Consider the following 16,959-nt stretch of genomic DNA (forward strand, 5'->3'; position numbering starts at 1 on the left):
GCTTCTGGCAAAGAGAGGCTAGGGACACCATCCCTGGCCATCCTGGCTAATAGCCATTGATGGACCTATCCTCCAGGAACTTATCTAGTACTTTTTTGAACCTGTTACAGTGTTACTTTTCACAACATCTTCTGGCAAGGAGTTCCACAGGTTGACTATGTGTTGTGTGGAAAAAATACTTCCTTTTGTTTGTTTTAAACCTGCTGCCTATTAATTTCATTTAGTGACCCCTAGTTCGTGTGTTATGAGAAGGAATAAATAACACTTCTTTATTCACTTTCTCCACACAAGTCATGATTTTATAGACCTCTATCATATCCCCCTTTGTGGGCTCTTTTCCAAGCTGAAAAGTCCCAGTTTTATTAATCTCTGCTCACATGGCAGCCATTCCATACCCTTAATCATTTTTGTTGCCTTTTCTGAACCTTTTCCAATTCCTATCTATCTTTTTTGAGATGAGGTGACTGCATCTGCACACAATATTCAAGAGGTGGATGTACCATGGATTTATCTAGAGGCAATATGATATTTCTTGTCTTATTATCTATCCCTTTCTTAATGATTCCCAACATTCTGCACCCCAAACCCCTCATCCCCAGCTCCACCCCAGAACCTGAACCCCCGGCCGGAGCCCTCACCCCGTGTCCCAGTTCCCTGCCCCAGCCTGAAGTCCCCTCCCACACTCCAAATCTCTCGGTCCCAGCCTGAAACACCCTCCTATACTCCAAACCCCTCATCCCCAGCCCCACCCCAGAGCCCGCACCTCCATCTGGAGCCCTCTGGGGATGACAACGTGCCTCAATGGGGAGGACAGAGGCTAGCGCCCTGCCAGCCTTTGGAGCAGTGGTGGGCAGATGTGAGCTGTGGTGCCTGGGTCTGCATGGGGCATGGTGTGCTGGGCCACATCTCAGTAAAGGTAAGGGAAGATCCTGTAGGGAACTCGCCGGCAGTACTCCTGCCAGGCAAGCCCATATTTCCGCAGGCACTGGTGCTCATCCCGAGCCTCCCGGTGAATCAGCAGCACAGTGAAGTAGAAGACGTAGAAGTAGGGCAGGACATGCGTCAGGCCTGAGGGGGTGGGAGAGACATGGGGCATGAGGAGGAGGCGGCCATGGGCCCTTCCTCTAGGACCTTTTAGTGCAATAGTTCTCAACCCAGGGGCTGCTTGTGTCCTAATCAGCACATAGCTGTGGCCCATGTGACATCCTCAGGGCCTTACAGGCAGTATATATATCCCACATAACACAGAGCTGCATATGTGGCCCACAATGGTAAACAGGTTGAGAACCATTGTTCTAGTGGATAGCTTGAGTGCTGAGCAAACTTGTCTAGGGCCTAGATTCCTCCCCCCTCCTACGTTAATGATACACTGATGACATCCTTTGAAGGTGCGACCAGTGCCTTCCACCTGGGACTTCAGGCCAACCAGACCAGGTGCCTTCTACGTGACCTCTGGCTGGAGTAGGGGGCAGCATATTGGTGCCATCTGCTTGGGCCATAACTGGAATGTTGGGCCAGAGCGGGCACCCTCTGTGTAGCTCGTGAAAGACACAATGGGTGCCCAAGGCAGACACCGCAGAGGGGCAGTAGGGATATGCCCTAAAGGCACAGGTCCCAGTGGGACACCAATGCTGGGGGCAGGAGAAGGAGACAACTCTCCCCTCCCCCACATACACACACCTCCTTGCTAGCCTTCACAGGCTCCTCCAGGCAGGATTTAGACTCACCACAGGGCAGCGACCAGGCCAGAGCCATGATGAGATCCCCCAGATAGTTGGGGTGGCGCACAAACCCCCACCACCCAGACACCAGGAGACGCCGGCCCGTGGCTGTGGGAATGGTTTTGAGACCTGGGAGGAGGAGAAGAGCATTACCCCACATGGCATCCATTCCTCCTCCTCCCTCCCATTAGCTAATCCTCCATTAGCATCACCTTCTTCTCCAGACTCCTTCACTCCAAGTCCCCCATCTAACTCCCATCCAAGAGGTGGCTGCAACTCACCAGTTACTCTGGGGTCATTGGGGTTCCTGCGGAAAGTGTTCTTCTGGGAATTGGCACTGCGGAAGATGCAGTAGCCCAGACCTGCCAAGAAGTGAACCAGAGTGAGGATAGGCTGTGGGAGCTCTAGGCATGGGGATACGGGCACTTCTGCCATGGATTGGTATGGAAACAGATCGCTCTGGAGAGGACAAAGGGATGAATGACAATGGTGGTGGATGCTGGCTCAGGGTGGCATTGAACAGGGCTTTCAATCCTCATGCTTCAGGGTGTGGCTTGGGGCTGGGCAGGAAGGGATTTCACCCCATTGTACAGCAAGGTGAGTTGTAGGGTTGGTGAGGCAGGAAGGGTGTGTGTGTGTGGGGGGTAAGAGATACTGTGATAGATGGGGTCATGGGGTAAAGTGAGAGGGATACTACACCTATTGGTCTTGACTAGGTGGATCCATTGGTCTGATCAGGGGACGGGGAGGGAGGGAAAGAGGAGAGATATGGGACTGAATGAGCCTATCGGTCTGGTTTGTGAGAGGGAAATCACCTGAGCCTCACCATTGAGCAAGAGGATCCCGACAGCCATGGACAGGCTCAGCTTCTGGGGGTGGTTGACCAGGAAATAGGCCTGCAGGCTGTAGGTGAAGGGCACCCAGGCCAGGTCCCCAAAGGCCAACATGAAGCCAAACCCATCGTGTACAATGTCCATGGTGGTGAGGATGGCCTCCTGCAGCACACAGAGGAGCCACATCCAGCATGGATAAAAATCAATGCTAAACACAATTTAAATATTTAAAAAACCCTAAATCTATTTAAAATTAAATTTGAAATAAACAACCTATGCTAAGGCCTAACCATGCTGTAATCTATTAAACCATTTAAATACAAACCCCGCCCCCCCAATATTAAGCAAGACACGTTTGCTGCCAAGTTTAAAGAAAGTGAACACACAGAACTGCTTGACATTAATGGCTAGGCACCTGGAACAAGAGTCTGTTGAAGCACTAAACCACCTTTCAACTGTTGGCAGTAGTCTCTTCTGCAAGTGCAGAGAGAATATTTAATTTCATTTCCTTTTATTCAACTAAATCAGTTCAGTGACTAGTTCATTTGAAGTTAAGAAATCAATTGGGAGTTGAACAGACAGGAAAGCTTGTTTTTCTCTTCCAATCTATGAAGAAAAACTACGTGTGAGAGGATGAGATCTACTAGTTCTAAAATCTTGAATGACATGGTGACCAGAAACATACAGATACTACAGTGAAATCCCGCTATACCGCAATGTTTGGGGTCCAAAAAAATTACATTGCGCTAAATGCGGGGTCGCAGTATAGCGGGGTTTCAAGCCCGTCAGTGGTCCCCAAGGTGCATTGATGTGCGCCGCCTAGTGCCTAGTGCCCAGCAGGGGAGAGAAGCTGCAGCCCCGCACCTGCCGGGGACAGAGAGCTCCAGGGCTGCGGGCGCCGGTGCTCACTGTCCCCGGCAGGCGCGGGGCCGCAGCTTCTCTCCCCTGCCTGGCACTAGGTGGGGGCACATCAAATGTCTTGGCAGGCGTCATGGCATTGGGGACCACTGGTACATACTGTATGTCTTAGACGGGGGCCAAATTGTGATCGCATTATATGCGATTTCACATTAAGGCGGGGCGCCTTATTGCGGGGTTTGACTATACTTCCTTTGTTTAATACAATCAGTTTTAAATAGAACACATTTATTGATAAATATTTTATAAGTATATTAGCACACAAAGTAGTTTTATTTTATTCAAAACCCTAACATGTTGTTTCTGGGAATTTTTTATTGAATTTTCATTTCCATCCAAATAGAGCTGGACACAAATTGCAAGTAAAACATCAATCATCGTATTGTAAATAAATACAACATTCACCATTTTCTAACATAATAAAAATGTAAAAATTAAGAATCTGAATACATGTAAAGTAAGCTATATCATTGCTCAAATAAATGTGTAGAGATATATTGTGTCCTCCTGGTTAGCAAAAAGAAGTACCGAATTTAGTACAGTATAAAGTCAGGGTATGTTTGGTTGCAAATTAACATATTTTAATAGTTACCCACCAGTGGGGGAGGGGGAGGAAATCAACCTTTTGTTAGGAAAATAACTATGAAGTACAAATGCAAAACTTGACTACAATCAATTATTTAAATTAAATCAATCCACCCTGGCCACATCTGTGCTTAAAATCACCAATCCCCACTCCCTTCTCAGAACTGGGTTCTCAATCCCAGCCCCCCTGTTTGAACCACTGGACTCCACCCTCCTCCCAGACATGGGAAGGGAACCCAGGAGGCCTCCCCTAAGGTTCCCTTTGTAGTTCCTAGGCCATTGCAGATCCCAAGCCCAGGCTAAGCCAGGGATGTGGGAGTGACTCACCTCATTCCAGAGTGCATCCACCACATACAGCAGCTGGAAGGCATTGACCAGGAGCATAGCCAGCGAGGGGCTGCCCCGCAGCTCAGTCTCTTTCATCAGCATGGCCATGTTCACCAGTGCCTGGCAAGAGGGGCAGCAATCAGGCAGAGTTTGGAGAAGACCTGCCTCCCTCCCTGCTCCTTCCCTTGCCCCCAGCACCCTGTCTGCCCAGAGAAAAACACCTGATTGCTGAGTGGACCAGGAGCCCCATTTCAGATTTTGGGAGGGGAGGGGGCAAATTTAACTGTGATTCCAGAGGCTACTTGAGCACCTATAAACTCTTGGGTTTTTTGCTGATGATATCTGATATATAGTGCTCCTGTCAGATAATATTTTCTAATTCCTATATAAAGAAAAAAAGTTAAATAAATATTAGACCCACTCAGCTCTAATACTAACATGTTCTGACATCTTGTGTCAAGTCACTGAAGGGACACTGGTTAGGTTTAAAATTTTAATGTATATTCTTAATTTGTTACTAACTCTTGAATAGAACAATTGAAACAATTGTAGAAAAATCTAGATTACTTTCTATCACTTTTTTGCAGTTCATCATGCTTGGAATAAATCATTTAACTTTTGGAAACATCCTGTTAGGGCAAGGCCCCATGAGTTTATACTGCACCTGCCTGGGGCTCTAGGGGTGTTACCCCACTACAAATAATAGACTAAACAATTACTTTAAACAGTAGTGAAACTGACACTTTCAAGTCACTTTCATAGTATTGCCAACCCCAAATAGTCAAAAATCAAGAATCAGGCTCACCAAAAATCATGAGCTTGGCTTTAAAATAATGATATTGTGTAAAAATAATAGATTTGGTGGTTTTTTTTATTTATATTCTGCTTTTTGAGCCTTTAAGATGCACTGGGGTCACATTTTGAAGCTTTCTCCACAGCCACAAGAACTAAAAACTTCATTTTTCTTTAAGAAGGAAGGCTGAAATCATCACATATCGCTTGACTCCAGGAACTGGGGCTTTAAGGAAAACAATAATTATCATGAGACTCATGACAAAATAATGAGAGTTGGCAACAATGCTTTCACTTCTGTTTAAAGGCCAGTTACTTTCCAGAAGGGTCTTAAACATAACACTACAGAGATTGAGTTGCAGTTTTCACAGGAGACTATTTTAAATCAAACACCAAGAAAATTCTACGTTTTAAAGTTGGGGAAAAAAATTGAGACCTCTAAGGTATATCAGGGCGATTGCAGGCAGGAAAGGAAAATAAACAGGCACAGGAGCTCTGGACAACTCTTCCTCTTGAAAGAAAGTTGGAGGGTCAAATCTTCTAGTCCTTAAACAAGTAAAACTTCTATTGCCATCAGCACCTCCACTCATAGATATAAACATCACAGCAAACATGTGAGGTCAATAACTATGCATACTTAAATATCTGAGCCATCTTAGCTAGAGTTACACATCTTATATGCATTGGCTCAGGGACTACATTTTCTGGCATATTCTGAATAGTGCTGAGCACACAGATAGTGCCCAACGAATAACACAAATCATGACAATAATTGTCAACTTTATGGACTCCGTGGATGCAATTTCGGTTCTTTGTTCTGGAATTGGCCTGAATACGGCTGAAACCCTACAAATTTGATGTATAATCACATCTGATACTCATACAACACTTTCTCATTCCTTCCTTTTTTCAAACTCACAACAAAAAATGGTTTTCAGTTAAAATCAATGGGCACGTCTGCACTAGTAACGTTAAAGAGCTGGCCACGGCAGTGCTTTAATATGGCGGTGTAGTCGCGGCACCAGTGCTGAGAGAGAGCTCTCCCAGCACTATAAAAAACCCCACCTCCACGAGGGGTGTAGTGCCTCCCAGCGCTGGTGCACTGTCTACACTAGCACTTTACAGCGTTGAAACTTGCAGCGTTCAGGGGGGTGTTTTTTCACACCCTTGAGTGAGAAAGTTGCAGCTCTGTAAGGTGCCAGTGTAGACAAGCCCTAAAATTGCATAGCAGGCATTGCTGTACAACTCAGCCTAGGGCAGAACCTGCCACCCATTGACAGTTAAGTGCTTTCCTCTCATCTGACTCTCATTCTCTTTCTTTCTTCATCCTTCCTGACCTCTGCTGCTTTTCATACTGTCAACCATGACATCCTTCCCAATCACCTGGAACTAGGGAGACCAGACAGCAAATGTGAAAAATCAGGACGGGGGTGAGTGGGGGGTAATAGGAGCCTATATAAGAAAAAGACCCAAAAATCCGGACTCTCCCTGTAAAATTGGGACATCTGGTCACCGTACCTGGGACCAATTGCTGGAATCTCAGAGAGCTGGCCTTCCTGGTTTTGCTCCCGTCCATCAGAGGCCTCTTTTTTGCAGCATGCAGCAGAGAGAAAGGCTGGTCCAGTGGATAGGGAGCTAGATCTGAGAGACCTGGGTTCTACCCTTCCCCGCCCCGCCCAAATGACTTCCTGTATGACCTCAGGTCAGTGCCTTAGGGACAGAGTTTCAAAGGCTTTTAGGCACCCAAAGACGCAGCTAGGCACCTAGTGGGGTTTACAAAGCACCTAACCTTCTAGGCGCTTTTGAAAATCCCATTAGGTGCCTAAATACCTTTGAAAACCTGGCTGTTAGTCTCTCAGTGCCCCATCTGTACAATGGGGATAACAGTACTGCTCGACTTCTCTGAGGGGCTGTGATGTGAGGTGCTCAGATACTACGGTGATGGGACCAAATAAGTACCACAGGTAGAGTTGGAACTTCTTTATACCACTGCTATACCTTCCCTGGGTTTTGGCCCCTTCTTTTCACTTATGCCCCTCACATCTTTCTCTTTTCTGACTGTAACCTTGGCTCAGAGGGCTTGGTTGTATTTCTTCTGAGTCCCCTGCGTTCCCTCTTCAACCCCCACCCACCATCACCACCCGCATCCATAAACCTGGGAATCCTGGACGCCCCATCATCTCAGGCATTGGCACCCTGACAGCAGGATTTTCTGGCTACGTGGACTCTCTCCTCAGGTCCGACACTACCAGCACTTCCCCATCACCATAGTATCTTCCAGACATCACCGACTTCCTGAGGAAACTACAATCCATTGGTGATCTTCCAGAAAACCCCACCCTAGCCACTATAGATGTAGAAGCTCTCTACACCAACATTCCATACAAAAATGGACTACAAGCCGTCAGGAACAGCATCCCTGATAATGTCACGGCAAACCTGGTGGCTGAACTTTGTCACTTCCTTTGTCCTCGCCCACAACTATTTCAGATTTGGGGACGATTTATACCTTCAAGTCAGTGGCACTGCTATGGGTACCCACATGGCCCCACATTTTTATGGCTGACTTAGAACAACGCTTCCTCATCTCTTGTTCCCTAGCACCCCTACTTTACTTGTATTACATTGATCATCATCTGGACCCATGGGAAAGAGGACCTTGAGGAAATCTATCTGAATTTCAACAATTTCCACCCCACCATCAACCTCAGCCTGGACTAGTTCACACAAAAGAGATCCACTTCCTGGGCACTACAGCACAAATAAGCAATGGTCACAAACACCACCCTATACTGGAAACCTGCTGACATTATACTTACCTACATGCCTCCAGCTTTCATCCAGACCACATTACATGATCTATTGTCTACAACCAAGCCCTAAGATACAACCGCATTTGCTCCAACCCCTCAGACAGAGACAAACACCTACAGGATTTCTATCAGGTGTTCTTAAAACTACAATACCCACCTGGGGAAGTGAAGAAACAGATTGATAGAGCCAGAAGAGTACCCAGAAGTCACTACAGGACAGGCCCAACAAAGAAAGTAACAGAACGCCACTAGCCATCACCTTCAGCCCCCAACTAAAACCTCTCCAGCACATCATCAAGGATCTACAACCTATCTTGAAGGACTGACCTTGAGAGACAGGTCAGTCCTTGCTTACAGACAGCCCTCCCAACCTGAAGCAAATACTCACCAGCAACTACACACCACACAATCAACCCCTGCAACAAATCCCATTGCCAACTCTGTCCGCATATCTATTCAAGGGACACCATCATAGGACCCAACAACATCAGCCACACCATCAAGGGCTCGTTCACCTGCACATCTACCAATGTGATATGCGCCATCATGTGCCAGCAATGCCCCTCTACCATGTACATTGGCCAAACCGGACAGTGTACGCAAAAGAATAAATGGACACAAATCAGACATCAAGAATTGTAACATTCAAAAACCAGTAGGAGAGCACTTCAATCTCCCTGGACACTTAATAACAGACTTAAAAGTGGCCATTCTTCAGCAACAAACATTCAAAACCAGACTTCAGTGAGAAACTGCAGAACTGGAATTAATTTGCAAACTGGACACCATCAAATTAGGCCCAAATAAAGACTTGATACTCACACCTTCTTGTCAATTGTTGGGAATGGGCCACATCCACCCTAATTGAATTGGCTTCATTAGCACTGACCCCCAACTTGGTAAGGCAACTCCCATCTTTTCATGTGCTGTATATTTATACCTGCTTACTGTATTTTCCACTCCATGCATCTGATGAAGTGGGTTATAGCCCATGAAAGCTTATGCCCAAATAAATTGTCTCCAAGGTGCCACAAGGACTCCTCCTTGTTTTTACTGATACAGACTAACAGAGCTACCCCTCTGAAACCTGTTTTACAGGCTCATCTAAGGACTTTCAGAGCCTTAATTTAATTACCATCCTTTTCTTATCTTAATCACCCAAGCCTCTTTTTGGAAACAAAACACTGACTCCTTGCCTTGGGGACACAAGCTGGGAGAAGCACCTCTTTGCAGAGCTCACATTCCACACTAATGCTGTGCAATTAAGAGCTCCACCTGGGAGCACACCTCCTGTATGAAACTCGGGGTGGGGGTGGAGTGGGAGGGGGGCGTGGCAGCCCCTCCTCTGCCCTACCTAATTGGCACCCTTGAGTGAGATCTCCCCCAATATCTCACTGACATACTGGGGCAGACCAGCCTAGTATCTTCCCCTCCCCGCCAGGGCCGGCTCTGACTTTTTTGCTGCCCCAAGCATGGCGGCCGGACCCAGACACAAAGCAAAAAAAGGCAGCCATGCCGCCCTAAGATTGGACGGAATGCTGCCCCTTAGAATCCGCCGCCCCAAGCACAAGCTTCCTTGGCCGGTGCCTGGAACCGGCCCTGCTCCCTGCTGCCCCGGATTTGACCAAAGGCATATCTAGCCCCTGTTTAAGACCATCCTGCCTGGTTTACCTCTACCCCTGCATCAGACTAATGGGGCCACCCATGCCTGGCATCCCACACTCTCTGCTGCCCCAGATCAGACCAATGGGTCTATCTAGTCTGGTATTCTTCACCACTCCCACCTTGCTTGGTCTGACTAATGGGTCCATCTAGGCTGGGATTTCTGGCTATGGCTAGTATCTGCTACACATGGCCATCTGGAGGGAGGGAAATTCCCCCTTGCAACCCTTCCCCCGGGACTAGTGTTCCCCTGCAGCAGGTTCTATTACCCTTTGTCTTCGCAAGGTCATTATAGCCATGGGCCCAAGGGACTTTCTGCAGCAGGGAGCACCCTAAAACCCCACCCACTTACCCAGCCGAGGAGGCCTGGCCGCAGCTCGCAGAAATACTTCAGGTCGAAGGAGCCGATGCGTGGGTTCAGCTCGTGGCCCATGAAGAAGTCATAGATAGGATTTCCTGTGTGACCAACAGCAAGTCAGGCACCTCCAGGGGGAATAGCTACTCCCCGTTCCTCTCCCTGCCACCTTGGACCAGACCAATAGGCCTGTCCAGCCCAGCATCCCCCCCTGCTGCCTCAGATCAGACCAATGGGTCCATCTAGTTGATATGCTCCTCTCTCTGTTACCCCGAATCAGTCCAAGGGGCCCATCCCAGTGGCCTGGTATCCCCACCCCTGCTGTGCTAAATCTGGATATGTCTGGTTTCCAGTGGGTGCTATTGCTGGATGCTTCATTGGAAGGTTAAACTCTCTGCAACAAGAGGGTCAGAAAGAAACCACGCATCAACTGATCAGATACCTCCCTAGAGTCCTGGCAGTTTTTACACTGACTGGCATCGCTGGATGCTCTCCCCCTGCACCCCCGTGATACACCAGGTATGACCTGTGTGTCTAAGAGAGTGTCTATGTGTTAGTGCATGCACAAGTGTCCCTGTGTGTGTGGTGCACAAGTGTCAGTGTGCGCATGTCTGTGTGTGTTCAGACATGCATATGTGCACACGTCTATGTGTCTGCATGCACAAGATCATTCCTGTGTCCGTGTGCCCCTTGTGTATAGAAGGACTCACCTGAGTTCCCGCCTGGCGCCAGTGTTGTCTCTGGGGCAAAGAGGGACTTGAAGTAGAGGAGGAAGCTGAGGCCGAAGGCCAGCAGCAAGGCCGAGAAAGCCAACTGCAGGAAGTGGTCATAGATGTAGCTGAGGCGCAACCCGGCTGCCAATCCAGCCCCCACCACCAGGGCTGTGACCCCCATCGCATGGAAAGCTGCAGCGCGGGAGAAGGGAAGACAGGACACATGCTGCTTAGATACAGCAACACTTTGCGGCTCTTTAGCTGAGGATCCCTGAGTCACAGCGCACTGTTATTCTGGGAAACAGAGGCCTGGAGAGGGGAAGGGACTTGCCCAAGGTAACACAGGGAATCTGTGGCAGAGCTGGGGATAGAACCCAGGAGTCCTGACTCCTAGCCACTTGCTCAGTCCCAATAGACAGCACTTCCCCCCTCACCCCCCCCAATACTATTACTTGTTACCATGAGGAAATTCAGTAAGTGATGTGATTGGCTGCAAATTCTGGGGCGGGTCATAGTCAATCTCCCCTCCCTAACAAAATCCAACACCCACCATTAATGCGATACTGGAGCCGGCTCTTGTCTCGAAGGACGATCCCTTCTGTGACCTGGGGGAAAGCCACACAACCGGTTAACACTGATCTCTCTGGTCTTGACTCCAACTCCTCTCATCGGCACCCTCCCTGGAGCCTCAGTTCACAACTGTGTAGATGAACTGAGTTTGGGCAGGTCTCTGTCTACGTGGTGTAGGCAGCTGGCTATGATCTGGCTCAGACGTGGCCCAGGCAATTCACATGTGCCCTTGATCTCCTATGGGTAGCCAAACAGCTACCATTAGGCAGATGGCACCCAGCAGGGAAGGGGACGTCCTGCCCTCCCCTCTGCCCAATGAGGCTGACCCCGCATTACCTTTCCCATAGGCAGCATGTAGAGGGCAGCCTGGAGTCCCACCCAAGCCAGGAGCAGCAGGAAGGTGTGGGGGTTCCAGAGGGTGCTCAGGGGTGGCAGCGGGGGCGGGAAGTTCAGCACGCTGGCTTGCTCAGTGCGACATGTCAGCAGAAGATAGAAGACGGTAGCTGGCATGAGAAAGAGGAGGATCATGGCTCCTGTAGAGGGAGGAAAGAGAGGTTAGAGGGACAAGATCCCCAGGGTGATCAGAACTGTGGGTGAGTGACAGGCAGCAGTGTCCCTGAGAGATAAGATCCCACAGTGAGTCAATGGCAGAGCTGGGAACCCAAAAGTGCTGACTCCCAGACCCACCCTGCTCTAACCATGTAGCTGCATGCACAGCTCCAGTTCGCACTGCCTTTCAGGGTATGTGAGCCACTTCCTTCCAACCCCCCTCACCCTCGTCTTACCCAGGGGCCCTCCAAACTCCAGCTCTTTGGTGCGTGGGATCTTATACCGATCCATCATCCTCGTGCTCCAGCCTTCTCTGCCGAGACACAAAGCTCTTCCCACAGGAAGCCTCTCTAACCACAGTCACTTCCTCCTTCAGGAGAGGCTCTTGTGGATCCCGGACCTTTGGGACAGAACATGGGTCATTAGTGCCTGCCACTTTCAGCTGACAGTGGTTGCGGTGGAAGGGTCAGAGACAGCCTGCTCTGATCTGGGTTGGGTGTTTAGCCTATGGCCATGTCTATACTACACAATTATGTCTACCTAACTTACATCTGCATACAGCCACCACAGGTATTAAATCACTTGTGTCGGCAGTATGCGTGATCGTACTGTCAGTGCAGAGCATTGTGGGACGGCTCCTGAAAGCCAGTCACAATCAATGAAAGCAATGCAGGGTCTGCATGAACACTGCATCGATCTAATTACATCGACCTTGGCTCTCCACCGCTTGGGGAGGTGGTGTTACTAAAGCGCCGCAGAGAGGAACTTACGTCAGTGGGAACCAAACGCAAATGAAGAGATTTCCACAGCTAGGTCGACGCAAAGCATCTTACATCAACCTAACAGTGTAGTGTAGACCAGGCCTATGTTACGCTGCTGGGGCTGGAGTTGTCACAGGACTACAAAGAGGTGAACGGAGTCTGAGGTTTCCAGCCCGTGTATGCAGCAATCATGGGAAGGGAACAGGGCATGAATGACTCATGTTGCTTAGCCTGGATTGTTTTTCTCTTGCTGGCAACCCACCCCTTGTCAGGACCAGGATGTGGGCAGTCTGCCCTAGAGGTTAGACTTTGGAACAGGCTCCAGAAGCCAGAGCCAAATGTCAGAGTCAGAAGCCACTACCCAGAGCCAATGGTCAGAGCTAGAATCTGAAGCCAATAATCAGAGCCAGGAGTCAGAAGCCAGGCAAGGATGCAGGGTCGGGTGGGCAGGAGGAGGACCAGAACAGGGCAGGAGCAAGCAGGCACAGGAGCAATTGCATCTATTAAAGCTCTGGGGGGCGCCTGCCCACATCTAAAGGCCCCTCACCCCAGCCTAAGGGGAGGAGCTACTAGACCCAGGTCTCAACTGAATTCAGGGGACCACAAATGAAAAAACAGGGATGAGAGTGAGGGTCACAGGGTCAACAGCAGGGATCCAGAGGGGAACACTAAGCAGAGAACCTTGGACAATGCCCACTGCTCCTCAAAGGTGTCCAGTGGATGTGGCCCAGAGGAACTCTGTCTGGAGATGTGACTTAATGGAGGATTGGAAATAGACCTCACACTCACAGAGCACCTCCCCGTCCAGCTTCCTCCTCCTGGTATGGTGAACAGCCACCGTGGACAATGCCAGAAGGAGGTCAACGAGGAGGTCTTGCGACTTCATGGGGCCATGGATGGCCATAGATCCAGAGGTGTGGGGAAAAGTGCAGCCAGAACCTGAGGAGGAGGTTCCGGAGGAGCCGGAAAAGGGGCTGCAACCTGGTGCACTCGAAGATGTGCACCAGGGTCTCCCTCACGCTGCAGAAGGGGCAGGTGTCGGGGGAGGTGGTGAACCATGCCAGGTACATGCCCATGCTCACCGCTCCATGAAGGAGCCACCAACTAATATCCCCAGCGAGCTGTGCACAAGAGCAATTGCAGCTGCAGGTATAAGGGTTAAGCTGTGCTGCTGTTGAGCATAAATGCAGAGTTGTTGGCTTCTTTCAGACAATTGGATGGACTGGTCAATCAGGTGATTTTGCTGAAGCCCAGCTGGGCTCATTAACCTGTCCAAAGGCTAAACCCACTAGCCCCAGCCTCAGCTAGGGAACTCAGCCCCATGGTTCTTGACAGTCCCCTCCAGGTCATTCATATCTCCCACTCATTTTTCTTTTAATCTTACTGGTTGCTTCAGTAAAATCCAGTAGCATGGAGTTCCATAGGTTTAAGACAGGAGCAGCATCAAACCCTTGTGCGGTGATGGATGACAGATTATGACAATGGGAGTTAGGCACCTAAATACTTTTGAGGGTCTGGGCCTAAGCAACTTGCCCAAGGTCCCGCAGGGAATCTATGGCAGGGCAGGGCACTGAATGTGGGTCTATAGCTATGGGAAAGATGAGGTTGCTGGATCAGAGAAGACCTGGAAATACTTCCAGCAATAGAGTTAAAGACAGAAAACAGCCCTGTCTGCTCTGGAGTTCCTAGTCATCTGGCAGAACATTTTTTTGTTTTAAAGTACGTTTGTAGAAAGGTCCAGGGCTGGGAGAGCAGGGAGGCTGCGTGTCAGGATTGAGAGGGAGGAACCCATAATGGGAATAGTAGGTTGGGTTGCAGGTCAGAACTGAGGGCCATTGGCAGAGCTGCATGGGGGGTGCAGACACCAGGAATGGAATAGCAGGGGGCTGCAGGCCAGGACAGAGGGGCATTGGCAGAGCTGTGGGGGGGAAAGTCCAGAACCGGAAAAGCAGGTGAGGCTGCAGGTTGATATGGAGAAGCACCAACAGAGCATGTGAGGGGAGTCCAGGATTGCAACGCAGGTTGGGATTAAGGGGCATTACTGCACAAAGGGGAAAGTTTGGGCGATGTGCAGCTCAGGCCTCCCAATTCACAAAAGGGGAAGAATTTCCAACTCTTCCAGAAACCCCCTTCCTGGCGGGGATCTCTCGCTTTCACAGGCTGTTACCGGTGGCTGTACAAGACCACGCTGCCTTGTCGGCCATATGAAATGCTGCAGCACCGGTCACTTCTAACGCTCTGAGCAATGTTGAGCTGCGGCTTTGCCTGCTGCCCGCCTCTGTGACTAACCGGTTCCCCCTTGCCGCACAGCCCTACCTGACAGCCCGGTATCCGTCTCTCCAAAGCACACACAGCACGTACTAGCAGTGGCTCCACAATCCTCCCATCCATACGCTCCACCCCCTGTCCCTTTAACCCACAGCAGCTGTCGTCCCACCAGCTAATCGTAGCTCGTCCCCTCGTCTCAGCCTGTTACTATCACCAAACATCCAATCTGAGAGCAGGGAGTTTTGCCGAACGAGGGGCAAAGCCCGAGTTTCTGGCCTATCACGATGACTCTGAGACTCTTACTAAGTGGGTGGATCAAGCTCCCTAAGCTCTCTTCTTACTGGCCTGGAGCTGTGGTCATGGCAATGGCTGCCTTGCCCATCCCAGGAGCCCTGCAGCACGGAAAGCTGCCTGGGATGAGGCAATGGGCGGTACAGAAGTGTTTGTGTGTGCAGAGCAAATGACTAGGGCCCTACCAAATTCACGGCCATTCACGTGTTACAGCGGGATAACTAATGAGCATTTGCTGCCTTGCTGCAAAATCGTAGTGGAGACAAGGCACAGCCAGTTTTTGCCAATGTAGCAACATCATCCCCCCCAATCTGGTGTGATCCCACCTATCTGTGTTACAGTGAAAGTTACAGAGCCTTGTCCCCATAGCGTTTTACAGCAAAACAACTAACATTCATGGGGATGACAGGGACCGCCTGAATCAACAAGTTCAGTCCCTGCTGTTGCAGAGAACTCTGTCATAGACTCCTGTTCATAAACTTATCAAGTAACTATCAGTATCCCTATTTTACAGATGGAGAAACTGAGGCACAGAGCAGGGAAACAACTTGCCTAAGATAACCCATCAGAACTGAGAAGTGAATGCAGCTCTCCTGAGCCCCTGGCCAATGCCCTTATCCCCTAAGCCACACTGCTGTTTTAAGAGGTGTGTCAGGAGTGAGATTTGGCCTCATTCTTCTACACAGCAACCTGAATACCCGCACAAGGGAAAGCAAAGTCCTGAGCCTGGTGCGTTGAACCACTGAGTCATCCCAACACGTTTAAAAATAAAATAAAATAAAATAAAATAAAATACATGGGCATCCATTCCACTACCTGCCACGTGCCAAGTGAGTGTTCTGCCATCTGAGCTAATTCCCCAGCTGTTAGCTAGCTCACTTTAGAAACACACCTTTTTTTAGCAGTGAAGACAGCCTTAGTACAGCTTTTGAGGATCGCCTCCATTGTTTGCAGCTGTCTTTACATCGAGGGGTTTAATTGATCCTCCTCTTGAGAGTGAAGGAGGCTGAATGGGGCAGCCAATAGCTTGAACTAGGGCTGTGATTGTCTTGGGATGCACCTTTCAGCATCACACTGTGTTTCATTAGCAACAGAGCGTTGTGTGTAGGAAACAGACCGTGATGAGTCCTGCTGAGTGGCCAGTGCTTTACTCTGAGGCTCTCATGTTTGTGCACATGTAGCCTCAACCTGACCCTGGCTTGTGTTCCTGAGACCCTGGTGCCACACCAAATCCCGTTTCTCCAGTTGTTATTTGTATTGCAGTAGTTCCTAGGAGCCCCATTCAGTGACCATTGTGCTAGGCACTGCATAAAGTGAGGCCCCCCACCAAAGAAACACACAGCAGTTTCACTCACAATACATGCAGTTTCCAAGCTGCAGCTAGGGTGACCAGATGTCCCGATTTTATGGGAACAGTCCCTGTATTTGGGGCTTTTTTTTATGTAGGTGCCTATTACTCCCCACTCCCTGTCCCGATTTTTCACACTTTCTATCTGGTCACCCTAGCTGCAGCTGGGATACTGATTTTATTTCTGGGCACTGAGCAGAGATTGGATGGCCCCGGGCAGACACCGCACATGGAACTCTCATTCCCAGAGGTTCCTGAAGCCGGCATCCAGTGGGGTGCGGATCTGTCACGCTATCTGGCTGTTTACCTCTCAATCCCGCCCCGCTGGAAAATTGGAGGCCAGAGTGTCTACCAGGTTGCAGGCATGGGCGGGGCTTCTCCAGGGCCTTTGCCTTTGAGGGAAGGGCACTGGTTGTTAACCAGCTGGTCCTTTCCATGCTCTGGCACTGGTTC

The 16,959-nt window shown here is 49.6% G+C and overlaps 1 protein-coding gene across 1 annotated transcript; it reads right to left on the bottom strand.

Annotated features, from left to right (window-relative positions):
- Window positions 1-642: 642 nt before the first annotated feature.
- Window positions 643-15,049, bottom strand: TM7SF2 (transmembrane 7 superfamily member 2). Its single transcript, XM_034777236.1, has 11 exons — window positions 14,916-15,049; window positions 12,075-12,238; window positions 11,626-11,822; window positions 11,270-11,324; window positions 10,717-10,911; window positions 10,004-10,107; window positions 4,385-4,504; window positions 2,548-2,716; window positions 2,003-2,083; window positions 1,728-1,850; window positions 643-1,068 (listed from the first exon to the last, which is right to left on the bottom strand). The coding sequence occupies exons 2-11, from the start codon at window positions 12,130-12,132 to the stop codon at window positions 908-910; spliced, it is 1,263 nt and encodes a 420-aa protein (XP_034633127.1). The 5' UTR covers window positions 12,133-12,238; window positions 14,916-15,049; the 3' UTR covers window positions 643-907.
- Window positions 15,050-16,959: the final 1,910 nt, after the last annotated feature.

The sequence above is a fragment of the Trachemys scripta genome, chromosome 7 (genome assembly GCF_013100865.1).
Source record: "Trachemys scripta elegans isolate TJP31775 chromosome 7, CAS_Tse_1.0, whole genome shotgun sequence".
NCBI lineage: Eukaryota > Metazoa > Chordata > Testudines > Emydidae > Trachemys > Trachemys scripta.